We start from the raw sequence: 13,096 nt of genomic DNA on the forward strand, positions 1-13,096 counted from the left end.
CTCCTACTACAATTAGCAGGAGTATCACTGCTTTTTCCTTCTCCCAGCTCCTCACTCAGCACCTGGGGCTGAGGCAATGAGAGAGCACACAAATAAGAATGAGGATACACTGAAACACCAAGACCCTTTGGAGGAGGTTTAGACAAGAAGCTGGAGTGAGCAGGGAAAGGTGAGTGAAGGGCCAGTGGGGACAGTGCAAATGTTGCTGCCTGTGAGGTAGTGACAGGAATCAAATGATCACCAAGTCCTGCTCTCAGGAATAAGCATAAGTGGTAATGATAATTGCACACTCACTCTGTCCATCACTCTACAAATCTTCAAATAAGATGCAGCTTTGCAGAGGTAATTGATGCAAGCAACATTGAAGTGCATGAAGCTTCTGGAGCAAAGCAGAAGCCCTGTCTGGAAATGGCCTCTTTTAAACCACAGAAACAAACCCTGGGTTTCCTTGAAGGTCATGTTGGCTACAGCACATACCATTGAGTTAAATGGCTGTTGATCACTCAGGGAGAAATGTCAGGAGATCTTTGATCTCACTAACCCGTGGAGTCAAGTAGGAACTGCTAACTTTTTAATCCTCTCCCTCTGTAGACTGAACAGCTGGACCACACAGGCTCAGGGCATTCTGTCAAATTCTTCATCAAATGCCACTAGGCATGAGCAAAAAGAAAAAAACCTTCTGTATTGAGAGGGAGCAGAGTATGACGAGGGTGTGAATGTGAAGGAACAAGAACAGTTCAGATGGTATATGACAAACTGAACTGGTATGTAAAACATTTGACTTTGATTACAGCATTAGATTACATGCAAAAAAAGCCCTCATCAACCGGTCTTTCTTTGTCATAAACAATATTTTATTGATAGCCACCTTTTTTCAGAAAGAGGAAATATAGAAGGATCATCCTAGACAATTATAAGCAACAAAAGACTTGAATATGTTAACACTGGAGAGATCTCAAAGGTCAGGCTCCTCTCTAGGATGTTCACTGCTGGAGAGGAAATTAAATGGATCCATGTGAAAGTTGGGGATACGGCTGATAAAAGGGAGCAGTGCTGCTTTGGTCAAAGCCTGCAGTCCAGCACAGTTTTTCAGATCAGACTTTACTGTCTCTGAAAAGTATCAGTCAGATTCATGGAATTTTGGGTTGATTCTGACACAAAGAAGACTTTGTGGCTTGTTTCGTGCTGCAAAATCTCCAGTTTGAGCATCAAACTCTGCCGCAGATTGAATGGGATGTCTGGCCTTGGGCTAACCTCACCAGGGAACCCAGGAGATTTCCACAAGTCCCGTGCAGGAATGACTTCAGAAGGAGCCTAACATTAAAGCCTGTTACATCCCAGTGTGTCTCCACATCTAAAAACACCAACCAGTGAGCAGCATGAAAGCTTCAAAGTGTGAGTCAGTTCCCAGCTGGAACTGGGCACAAACACGGATTTTATTTCTGAACACTGGAGCAGGCTTTGGAAGATAGGCAAGAGCGTGCTACAAGGAAGATGCCTGGACTCAGTTTCCACTTCAGCTCTGAGACTAAAGCTTTGTGACATCTCCTTAATTTTTCTCTTTGGCAGTGCTTTCAAAGGCTCATTGTTTCTCTCTGAGATAGCATCCACTCATTTATCTTTGAAGGAGGGAGGCAGATGAGGGCCCTGAGAAAAAAAATATGTACATTGGAAAGGAATAGGTTTGAGATTTCTATACTGACAGGTATCTCATGCACACCTAGAGAGATGGCAACCATCTGTGAGAGATCCCATGTCTGCAAGATGCAAAACAGCTTTCAGTGTATTTGTGTGTGTGTGTGTATATATTTACTTTTTAATGAATATATATCTGATTGGGACCTCTTAGGTGTGGGCAGCTCCCAGGCAGCCAGCACCAGGACATGCTCATCACCTGCCTCGTAACTGCAGGGCTTTGTCCCTCTGCAGCTTACGGACGGCTGCTCATCAGCAGAGAAGCAAATTCTATTCCAGCCCTTGTCACTAGCACTCAGTGAACTATTCATGCTTTATTCACCCCACTGTTCATCCATCCTGGCAAAAGCACTGCCCAGAAAGGGCAGCAAGGACCAGCTGACGTTAGGCTACTCAGCTATGAGCAAATATAATAAAAGTAAAGCATTAGGCTGGTCCTCAATAAAGAAGATACAGCTATTTTAAGTATCAACTAAAGCTGCTTATTCACAGGCTCCCTGTAAAATACGAGATGTCATAAATGAAATGCTTAAAACGGGTGTTTAAGGAAGGCAGCAAAACAAACATTTACATAATCTTTAAATATTAATAATAGTAAATAATACCTGAACATCTGCTAGCTAGAACAAGGTCACTGTCATGGAGATAACTCCCTAAGGGTCAAAAACCCTGCAGTCTCATTTAGCTTATGGAGGCTCTTTGACCATCAGCAAAGCAAAAAAACTTTGTCATTGCCTCTGTACGCAATTGCCTGTCTCTAATGGGCTGAGGGCAGGCAAGACAGCCATGCTTATTGGGCTGTTAATAACACAACTTACACAACATTTGTTTGCTCACTTGCTCTTTACAAAGACACTTTCTCTTGGAACACCCTTCACCTTTCTCTAATATTCTTGGGTGTTATTTTTTTTTTTCATTTCACCTTGCATAGCCCCAGCCTGCTCTGCCTAGTGGTCACAGCTGTGTTGGCCTGGCTAGTTGTGTTACTGACTGTCCTCTGCAGACCAGAAAGAGTCACTGTGGCCACCAGAAAGCAGCTCATATCCTGTCTCTTTTTTAGCTTAAGATGGAGTTGCAGGCTGGCCTACCAAACTTGGGAACCACCAACAGGATTTTTTTTTTTAGTCGTAATGCCACTCACTATTTACTTATGGTATTATTTCAATTTTCCAGAAGTGAGGTGCCTTTCCCACCTGCAAGGTAGCATCATGGGCCCACTGCAATGCCACAGAGCTGGAGTCACAATTAGACCAGAGAGGGTCTTGGGCAGCAACCAGTCACATGTATCCCACAGGCTCCTCTTCTCCACTTCTGCAGTACAAGAGCCTTTTCATCCTCCACAGGTCAGAACACATCAGTTTGAGTGACGTTGCCACAGCAAAAAGCTGGAAGGACTCATGGTGCATAGCAAATCACTGTGACTGCCTGACGAATAACATTGCAGACAAAACTAGGAGGATCTCTTCTTACCAGACTTCTGTTCCCTTTATGGTTTTTTTCCATTAGGCTTATCATCTGTCACTAAAAAACACACCATGCAATTCTGCAGCTGAGCAAGAACCTGTAGCAAATCTGTAGCACTCGCTATCTCTGTGTGTCTGAGTCAGGCTTTCCAAGGCTGGAGCCTCAACAAAGCCATTTCCATGCTTTGTTCCTCATCACATGCAACTTTGCTAATACCACACCTTTGTCCCAAGAATCTCTGCAAGTTAAAGAGGTTTCAAGACTTTTTTTTTCTTTTTAAAAAACATGTTTTTCCTTTATTAAAAAAGGAACCTTCTCAGCAAAGTTTCTTGGGGTACTTGTTAGTTTCATAAACTTTATTCCAAATTTTAGCTCTAGAAGAATCTTGGTGCTGTGATGGGAGGTAAGCATGGGTAAACAAGGCAAAAGAGAGATTAAAATGCAGTTCCACTAAGACTAGAAGAGTGACTGTGTGTCATTATGTGTGTCTGTTTGGTGTGACCTGCGCTCAAAGTTGTTCTTCAAGGAACCTGTGACACTGATTAAAACAGTTAAATTCAGATCTGTTTCCAGAAATACAGTGCAGTGGTGCCACTGGGTGCCAAACTGTCAGCACAACAGAACAAAACCCCACAGCTTCCCCCCAAAACAGGCATGATTCCCTGACATACATCCAGTTGGGGGGAAAAAAGTTAAAAAATCACTCTGGCTCCCCGGTTGTCTCCAACTGAGTCAAGGCAGGGAGTCCAAATACCCTCCCAGAGAAGCCCTATCATCCCACCCATCAGACCAGCAGGTCTTTTGTCCAGAGGACAAATCAGCTACAGAGAGGAGAGATCAGCACCTTCAGTTTGTTCATATCAGGACCAAGCTCCAAAAATTGAGGTTGGCTTAAAATAAAAATAATAATAATAAAAAAAATCATAAAACCTAAGACAGCATCCTCTGACCTTATAGCACGGGAGGGCATAGCTGGGATTTAGGGAGGCATGTGCACTTTGGTGAATTCACACTTTTACAGCCAATTCATAAAGAAGCCCAGTGCCTCCAGGGCCAGCTCCCAGACTTCATCCCTGAGCCTCAGCTGCCCGCAGGGCTCAGCTCGTTCCCACCAGTCCCAGGGAGATCTCCCTATGCTCCACCCAGAGGGCAATTTAAGGCAGTCTTCAACCCTAGAAGTAGCAGATCAAGTTTATCACTGATTAGAAAAAAGTTACCTCCAGTGTTCAGGCTGGACTACTGCTTGCTGGTAAATAGCATTGCAGGGGCAGGAAACACTGGTGATGACAGGTTTTGAACTCTGGATTTTGAAAAAAATATATATATATTGTGAGCAGGAGTCATCACTGTGCTCTCAGAATGGCACACCTCCACTGAGGGGCATGAAACATCTTTTCAGCCACACCAGGAACGGGCAGGTCTGAGCACCTCTGTTCTGTGGACAAGTGCAAAGGGCACAAGACTTGTGTGTCCCATTAGGCAGGGTAAGGTGTTCACCCTAGGAGGCCAAGGCTCCTAGGAAGAGCACTTCACCCTAGATGGCCAATTGACAAAGGATGCAGCATTTGTCATTCAGTGAAAATCACAGAAAGCTCTGTCCTTAGCTCTTGAAGGATTTGGTTATTGATGCAATCAGAAGAGAGACTGACATACTGGTATCCCAGCAGTTTTTGTTCAGGTACCTTCTTATTTCTGCAGCAGTGAGTCTAGAAAGGTCAGGCAAGCACATTGCTGTAACTGGCTGTGACCGAAGGCAGAGTGAAGCTGGCAGAGGTCTCCCCTTCTACTCTTTAATTCACTTATGAGAGTTTGAGACAATATTTTTTTCTGGACAAAACTATTCCATTTTCTCCTAGTAATGATGGGCTGTGATCCACCCAGTGAGTTCTTTAGTTTGCAATTTAATCAGGTCAGCTGAAAAGCCCATTGCAACTTCTCGACCACAAGTGAATATTAAAACCTGCAGGTTGTTCCTCTTTTAATAAAGTGAAACACTTAATGGGAGGGTCCATCCTGAGCTCTGGGGAATGCCAGCCAAAAACAGAGCCAACTGCAGCAACAGGAAGGAATGTAGGAAACGTACAGAGCACAGAGGGCAATGAGAATGGGCATGAGACCGCTCTGAACTGGCACCAAGTCTTTTCCCTTCACACTGAGGTATCTGGACAGAGGTTTGTTTGCTTGTTTTTTAATTAGATTGTTAATTGGATAATTAGATTATTCTTAATTAGATTAGCACGAAATCAAGAGAACCATTTTATTCTCACCTCCAAAGGCTGGCCGCATGGTGAAGTCATGCTCGTTGACTCTGAGAAGCTGCTCTGTCTTTCCTTTCCAAGCTTTGGTCAAGTCGTGATTCCTCTTAAAGATATGACTGCAAGAGACAGCAATAGCATTGTTCCAATGTCTCTGTGCCCAAGTGCCACCACTCCCAGCCCGATTTCAGAGCCACAGGAGCAGCAGCTTTGCAGGCACAACCCCAGGGAGTGTGGGGAGACTGCAAGCACCAAAACACAGACACAGCGCTTTCCACAGCATTAATTCAGAGCTTTGTGCCCCACAGGCAGCCCTGCTTCCTCTGCCCTCTCCAAGGCCATGGTGCTCCCTCTGCCCCAGACACCCCGGCTCCCAGGGAGGCACAAAGTGGAGAGCACAGCATCTCACAGGGGAGCTGGATGCAGCAAATGCTGCAGCTGAGAGCAAGCAGCGGCAGAAGCAGCTGGCTGCCGCATGTTACCTGGCCAGGATTTGGCCAGGTACCAAGGCAACATTGTCATAAAAAAGCTCTTTTCAGTGCTGGTCACGCAATGTCATACACTTCTTGGAAACTGCCCCATGAACTTCACCAATTCAGTGCCAGCAGTTTGTGTGGACAGAGGGGTCTTCTGGATTTCCGCAACAACAAAACCACCCATTCCTCCCCACAACAGCAGGAAGAGAGGAGTTTTATCTTCAGTACCTCACTTTGCTGAACATTAAGGTAGGAAAAATTTTAACTTTTTATTTGAGATATTGTATTATAACAGTGGAACAAGGATGGCAACAAACCCCTGAGAAAAGTGCAGGATAGTCACTAAAATCACATAAGGGGATAACTAACCAGCAGACAAACTATGCCCTTCCAGAAGAAAATCCAGATCAGCATCCCTGACTCCATTCTCCAGTGCTGCAAATGGAAGACTTGGACCATTAAGGTTCCTCAAGCCCTTTGCTCTGGATGTAAGAACTGACAACGTTAAAAGTATTGCTGCAACTAGCTGGTTTCCAGGAACTTATGAAAAAATAATTATGATAAATAGAAGGACCTTCATACAAAAAGTTCAGGTTCCTTTTCCTGTATGGAAGAAATATTGCTGAAAATAAAGAATAACAAATCTTGTAGGAAAAATAAAGAGACTGCTTAGGCTTAAAGGCTTGGTCAAGAATTCAGAGCTTACAAAATCACCTCACTTATAAGTGTGAGTATGGAAAGGGATGTTCTTAGCCTTATAAAAATATAAAGCACAATAAGTATGAGCCAAAGGGAGCATAAATCACAAATCAGAAGGAAAGTTTCCCATCAGGGCACTCAATTCAAGAAAGAAATGATGAAACCTAAAGGATGTTGATAGGTGCCACTAACCTCAATAACCCGTTTCCTTACTATAAGGAGGTGAAAAGGAAGCAAGAGAAATTTTAAAAAAATGTATCAGATGTTTTGAAGACATATAACCCCTTGGACCCCAGGGCACATGCTACACAGGAAAAGTTGGATCTCCCTCCGGTTATTTTGGGCTCCTGTTTCATTTGGGATGTCAGAGCTTCTCTCCCTGCTGGCTGTGAGGAAGAGCCAGCTGGAGCAAGTGCCCTCCATGACATGGTTGCATCAATGGTTACTTAAAAGCATGAGTGTAAAACCAAGCACAACCATTAATGGGAATGGTTGGAGGCCGAAGTTTAGCTTTTAACTGCTTGCTGCAGGGGGGGAGCTTTGTTTTGCTGCAAAGGTACGGCTGCTACCAAAGCGCTCCCCCTCACCATCCGCTGCATGGACTCTGTGCCCGAAAAGCTGGAAGTCTGGAAAAAGGATCTTCCTGGGTCTGCTTGACTTTAATTATCAGGGAAAAGCCAAAGTACCAGTGAATGTTCAATCAAGTCTCTCTCCTCAAAGAAGGGGGTAAAAAAGTCTAATTAAAAATACAACAAAACATTGGATTGCACATTGTACAAGGAATTAGTGTGGAAAACCCTGGCAGTATTATAAATCAATGGCTCAGCCTCACTGAAACGCTACATTTTGACAAATTCTTTAAAAATCATCAGACAGCAAAGAGCACACAGGAGAGCTGCTGAAAGCAGTCTGTGGCTGCAGAGGCTTCAGAGGGCTGGTGGGGACACTGTCTAAGGAAGAAAAGAGGTTTTCAGGCACATCCTGAGCCAGGAGTTGCATTTAATAACCATCATTTAATCATCAGTTCATGCCCAATCCATCAGGTATTATGACAGCCAATTCAGATTTTACATAAAGAGCTCTTACAGTCCTTTTAAAATAAAATTAATCCATTTAAAAAGTTATTGTATTGAGATATTTTTAACAACAAGAAGTCTGCACAGCCTTTACAATTTATTACTACTTTTGTCTATTTAATCCAATTCAAGACCAAGTTTGTTTGAAAAAAGAGATTCCTTTATAATAGTGTTTGACATCAGCTATGCTGTATCTTCTGCCCTGCTCTGGCAGGTACCCCATGCCAGCCCCACTGCTGTTTGGCATAGGGAGCATCTCATCACCTGCAGCAAAGTTGACACCAGCTGCCAGTGCTCTTGGGGAGCTGAAGGGTGCTGTGAACACTGCTGCCCACAGGGTGCCTTTACTGACAATCTGATCACCAGTATCTCATAAATCCTCCCTGATGTACTTATGGTCTGTAGCATTTCTGATTAGAGATTTGTCAGGGTTTCTTTCAGCTTTATGTGCGCTCTGCAACTCACCACTATTCATTTAAATCCACCCATCTCCCTTTGTCTTTTTTTGCCACATTTTTCATACATAATTTTATTGCTGTTTAGGTTTCATTCAAGGGGCATGAATTTGATAAATCTGATTTCTTTGAAGAATTGTTTCTGTTTAAAGAGGAGAGAAGGTGACAGAGAGCTCACTGAGCTTCTGTGAAGGCTTCTCTATTATTGCCCTAATTTTTTTAAAATCTATTTTCCTTTCCTGTCACTTTTACTCAGAATTGTCTCAATTGCATAAAATAGATGCTTTTGCTATTGCCAAATATATCAAAGAAAATTAATTCTGGATGGCATGAGAAATTACAGATAACAGCTCAGCAGGATTCCAAAAAGAGCAGGTGTCTATGCAGATATTCAGATCTTTCCAGAGAAAGATAAAGAACTTTCTAATTGGAAACAGTCCTCAGGCACAAGGCAATGGCTAAGTGATGAGCCTGAAAGGAAATATGGTCTCCATCCTGAGCATGGTGCATCTGTTGGCAGCCACAGTCTGGGAGGTTTCTGTGCCTTCCCCTGGAGAATTCAGGATGGATTTCGGTCACAGGATGGTACCTCATGGTTATGGGGCCTTGGTTCCAATTACATGTTGGGATGAAGAGAAGAATTTCTACAGTTTGAATGAAAATCTTACCACTCTTCACTATATTCTCTCAGAGGAAAAAAAAAATCCCAAAATGCATTAGGTGAAGGCATAATTTACTTTGTGTAGCAGCCATAGCAAGCTGGAGAAGATGCACACTGTGTAAACCCAGCACCAAGGAAGGTACAAGACACGTTTTTCTAACCACCAAAGTATGTGACTGTTGCAACACAAAGCCCTAGAAGATAAATTAAAAAGAGAAGGTACAAGAACAGTTTATGACTGCCATAACAATTTGCTCACTCCTAGACGAGAATTCCAAATTTATTACTGCCACTGTGTTATGAGTGTATCTTTAATCCTAATATGCATGGATCATATGGGATCAGATACGGTTGAGAAATTGCTGACAAACTGGGAACATCAAGATCCTCAATTTTGGTGAAGTTTCTTTCCAGTAACTGTCAGGGCCATCAATTCAAGTGCTTTAGGAGCCCCAGCTGGTCAGGAAGGCCTGGCATCTCCTCAGGATATGTCTGTCTTGGATTGGGTGGCCACACCAGTCTCTACTGCTTCCTCAGGGAAGAGGTACTCTATTGCCCTAGCTCTGGATGTAACATGCTTTACATTTACTCATCTGTGGGTTTATGTTGGGAGCATGAAGTAAAGAAAAGTGACTTTCCTTGCCAAATTTCTAGAAAAATGAAATCCAACTCTGGAAAAGGATAGACACAAACTCAAAGGGTGTGCACAATCACTGCTGTCATACACATTGTTTCACATTGCTTTTTGGCCCCAGCTGATGCTGCAGTGTGGGGAAAAAGCCTCAGGAGACATCAAACCCTGTGTACTAGAAGTACAGCAGTGCCCTGGACTTGAGCCCCAGGCTAGCCATACACCTGTAAAAAATGGCTATCACATTTCAATCACTGAAGCATGAAGAAACTCCCAATTTTTTTAGAAACCCCCATAGAGCAAAGGGTATCTGTGAGGGCTGGGAGGTAGCACAGGCTAGAGTACATGTATGCAGTATCCAGTTGAAAAACAGGAAAAAATACAGCTCCACAAGGCAATGCAGGGAAGTGGCTGCCAGCAGCAGCAGTTTCAGCAAGGATCACCAGAATATTTGCTCCAGTGGAATGCTGTTTGTGTGCTGAGCCTTGTGCTGCTGTGTCCTGGTGGTTGCCTTCTGCTTCTGGGTCTCAACCCAAGGCTGGCATGTAGCATGCCCTGAAAATGGCATCTCTAATGAGACTCTCCAAAGGACTGACCACTTCGAAAAACCTTGGCAGGAAGTCTTTAGCTAAGAAGAGCCCAAAGCCACTTCTATATCAAAGGCAGTTTTTCTGCTGTTGAAGCATGAGGCTTTGCGCAGCTGGTAGGAGAGAGGAACAGGCAGACTCAGAGTCAGGTGGACATTGGTCACTGGAAACATGGCATTCACTGGCACAACAGAGATGGTAAATGTCTCCTGAGTTCTCAATTTATGCAGAGCAATAAACATTACCAGTAGCATTATCAGCAATTTTTACAGAGCAGTAAATATTAACAAAACAACTAATTTTCAGAGTTTCCCCACATTCACCCCCCACATTTTCAATCCCCCACATTCCTCAGAATACAGACTATGGAATATTTGCAGAGTTGAATGAAAGATCTCATTCAATAATTGAGATTCTGTGAACATCAGTGGTAAAACTTCAGTTGACTTTAGGATTTCAGGATCAGGCCCTGGCTATTTCAGCTTTTTAACATCTCCGTCACTTAAAGCATATGCCTCTATTTTTTTCAATAAATAGTATAAATCTGATAACATACTATATTTTCTTTGCTTCCAATTACATCACATTTCTTTTAAAAAAATTTAAGTAACAACACTCCCTATAAAAGTGTTAAGTGATAAACCAAGAAGTCCACAAAAATAAATGAAAATCTGAAAGTTTACAGCCATAGTGAAACCATTTAGTAAAATGGATTAACCCAATTTTGTTTTTGAGCCCTTCAAACAATGAATAGTCTTGTAAGATATAATTGCCACTGGATGACATAACCACAAAAAAGGATAACATACATTGGACTGTCTGGCAGGTTTGGAAGATTATCTTTTCTAATGTAAACCTCTAGACAAATCTCAGCAGCGGTAAATCTAATAAACTGTACTAAGGCCTTTAACTAATTCTTGTGCTTTCACTTAACTTTAAAATACATTTTTAAAAGCTTCCACGTATTTCTTAAAAAAATATTTTAAATTTTACAATCCCAGGCTAACTTCCAAGGTTTAATTTGTTATCAATTACCACAATGTATACTAACCAACATCCCCATCTCAAATTGTCAGAGCATAATGGGCAATTCCAAGTGAACATAAGTAACACAGACATTCCAGCAAGCAGGTGAATAACCTGCCCCGAAACGGTGGTGAAACAATAAACAGCATGCACACTTGAACATCTCTGTTAACTGCAACTCCTCTGAATTCCTTCAGAAATCTGCATGTATGGCTAAGAACAATTTTACCACAATCCAGGCTGAAGTAGTCAACTGCTCAGCAAAACCTGCCTCACTGTTAATCAAGGTTAGCAACACAAGTGCCCACTTACACTTAAAACTGATTATACCAGAGACTGTTGTAAAAACATTATCTGTAAAGCTGTTTGCACACACAATACCCACGAAGACATTGACAGAGTAGGTTTTTATATCCCTGTAGTAATGTATTTGCAATACATGAAAAGATACATACACGATTTAGTAACCCTCACCTTGCCCTCTGCACATCCAGATGGCTCGTCCACCTCCTCCTCCTGTGCTTTCTGCTTTCCACAAGGAGAACTAAGCAGAAGATTAATAAAAGGAGTTTTGCAAAATAAGGCATCTTGCTGGAAATGGGAGCCGGGCACTCTGCACTCCAGTGACCTCCTGTAGCACAAGTCCCCCTGGGTTTAAACATTGAATCAAGTCTAATTCTGGCGTGTTGCGTTGGTCGGCGCTCAGCGGCAGAAACGCTGCGTTCCCAGCGTGATGCATTCGACAGGATCTCAGGGGCTTCGCACTCAGCGCTTTTCCCTCACCACCGCTTAATGATTGGCCATTACTCACCAAGTTTGCCTCACTGAACATTTCCACTGGGTCCTAAAGGATACTTACTAAAGCCATTATATAAAAACACGCAATTCGGCACGCCAGCTTTTTGCTCAATCCCCTAATCTCAGTGCTATCCTCCTGCCAGACTGTAAAACCAGGCTGTCCCTTTTCATTAGGCTTTCTACATTTTTTGATCCTCTCCACAGCATCTTTTTCAACTGGTAACTGCCTGTGCTGCATTTCAGACCTGTATCTCATTGTAAAATGTATGTATTTTAATGGATTTAGGGCAGTTGAGGTTTTATTTTCTCTCAGGCTCTTCATGTTGTTGAAGACAGAGTATGAGCTACTTCCTCTGAAAAAACTGACTTTGGTTACTGTTAACTTAAAAGGAAAATTAAAACAGTAATTTCCAATCTATACACACAAATGCCTTTGCATAAACCAAGTCAACATTAATTTTTTTTTCCAAAAGGCATTTGCATAATGAGGCATTTTAACTTTTACCAAAGAAGATCAAAACTAAAATTAAAAGCAGCTATTTCTTTAATCACAATGAAGAGGCTGTTTCCAAAACCCATTCAAGGCTTATTTCCTCATAGCCCTGTCACAGGGCAATGCTGATTTGGCCTCTCTGTGCAACACCAGGCTGTGCTAGCAGTGTGTGGTACTTGTATGGGAGCAGAAGTCTGCTTGGATTCTGCTGGACAACGAAAGCACATTCAGAGCAAAGACTCCAGAGGAGCAAGCAACCCAAAACCCAGCAGAATGGTCTTGTGGGTCAGACCTCTTCCAGAACTCTCCTCTGCGAGCCCACGGTTGCAGTACTTGGACAGAGATTCAAGCACCACACACCAACAAAGAAACACAGTGCTTCTATTTTAGAGGCTGCAGGATCTGAACCTGTTTTATAGGATTGTGGTGGAGACTGTTTTTTTTTTTTTGGGGGGTGGGGGAACTGTGTATTTTTTTGCTTGGTTTTATTTAATTTCTAATGAAATAACAAATTAAGTAAAAAGATGTTAATGACTATATTGACATCAAAATGGTTTGCAGCAGAAAGTCTAACTGCTGAACAAATACATACTTTTGTCTGAACTTATAAAAGTTTTTTTTCCCACCTTTTTTCCATTACACCTGCAAACAAGATTATCAACAATACAGAGAAATGCTAGAAGACTCAGATTTTGGGGGTTTTCTAAATTTACACATCTCCCTTAGACAAAATGGATTTTCCTTATTTTAGAAGTTGTTATAGCTACTGTAATGTTGTAA

The 13,096-nt window shown here is 42.5% G+C and overlaps 1 protein-coding gene across 1 annotated transcript in view; it reads right to left on the reverse strand.

Moving 5' to 3' along the window:
* LOC134041723 (gamma-aminobutyric acid receptor subunit rho-2) overlaps positions 1-11,857 on the reverse strand; it is a 29,004-nt gene extending 17,147 nt beyond the window's left edge. The window contains exons 1-2 of the mRNA XM_062488665.1: positions 11,500-11,857; positions 5,427-5,533 (exon numbers count right to left, since the gene is read on the reverse strand). Coding sequence (XP_062344649.1) covers positions 5,427-5,533; positions 11,500-11,687 — 295 coding nt within the window. The 5' untranslated portion in view covers positions 11,688-11,857. The remainder of the gene's footprint in view (positions 1-5,426; positions 5,534-11,499) is intronic.
* Between the last annotated feature and the right edge of the window lie 1,239 nt (positions 11,858-13,096).

Source organism: Cinclus cinclus, chromosome 3 (genome assembly GCF_963662255.1).
Source record: "Cinclus cinclus chromosome 3, bCinCin1.1, whole genome shotgun sequence".
Classification (NCBI taxonomy): Eukaryota; Metazoa; Chordata; class Aves; order Passeriformes; family Cinclidae; genus Cinclus; species Cinclus cinclus.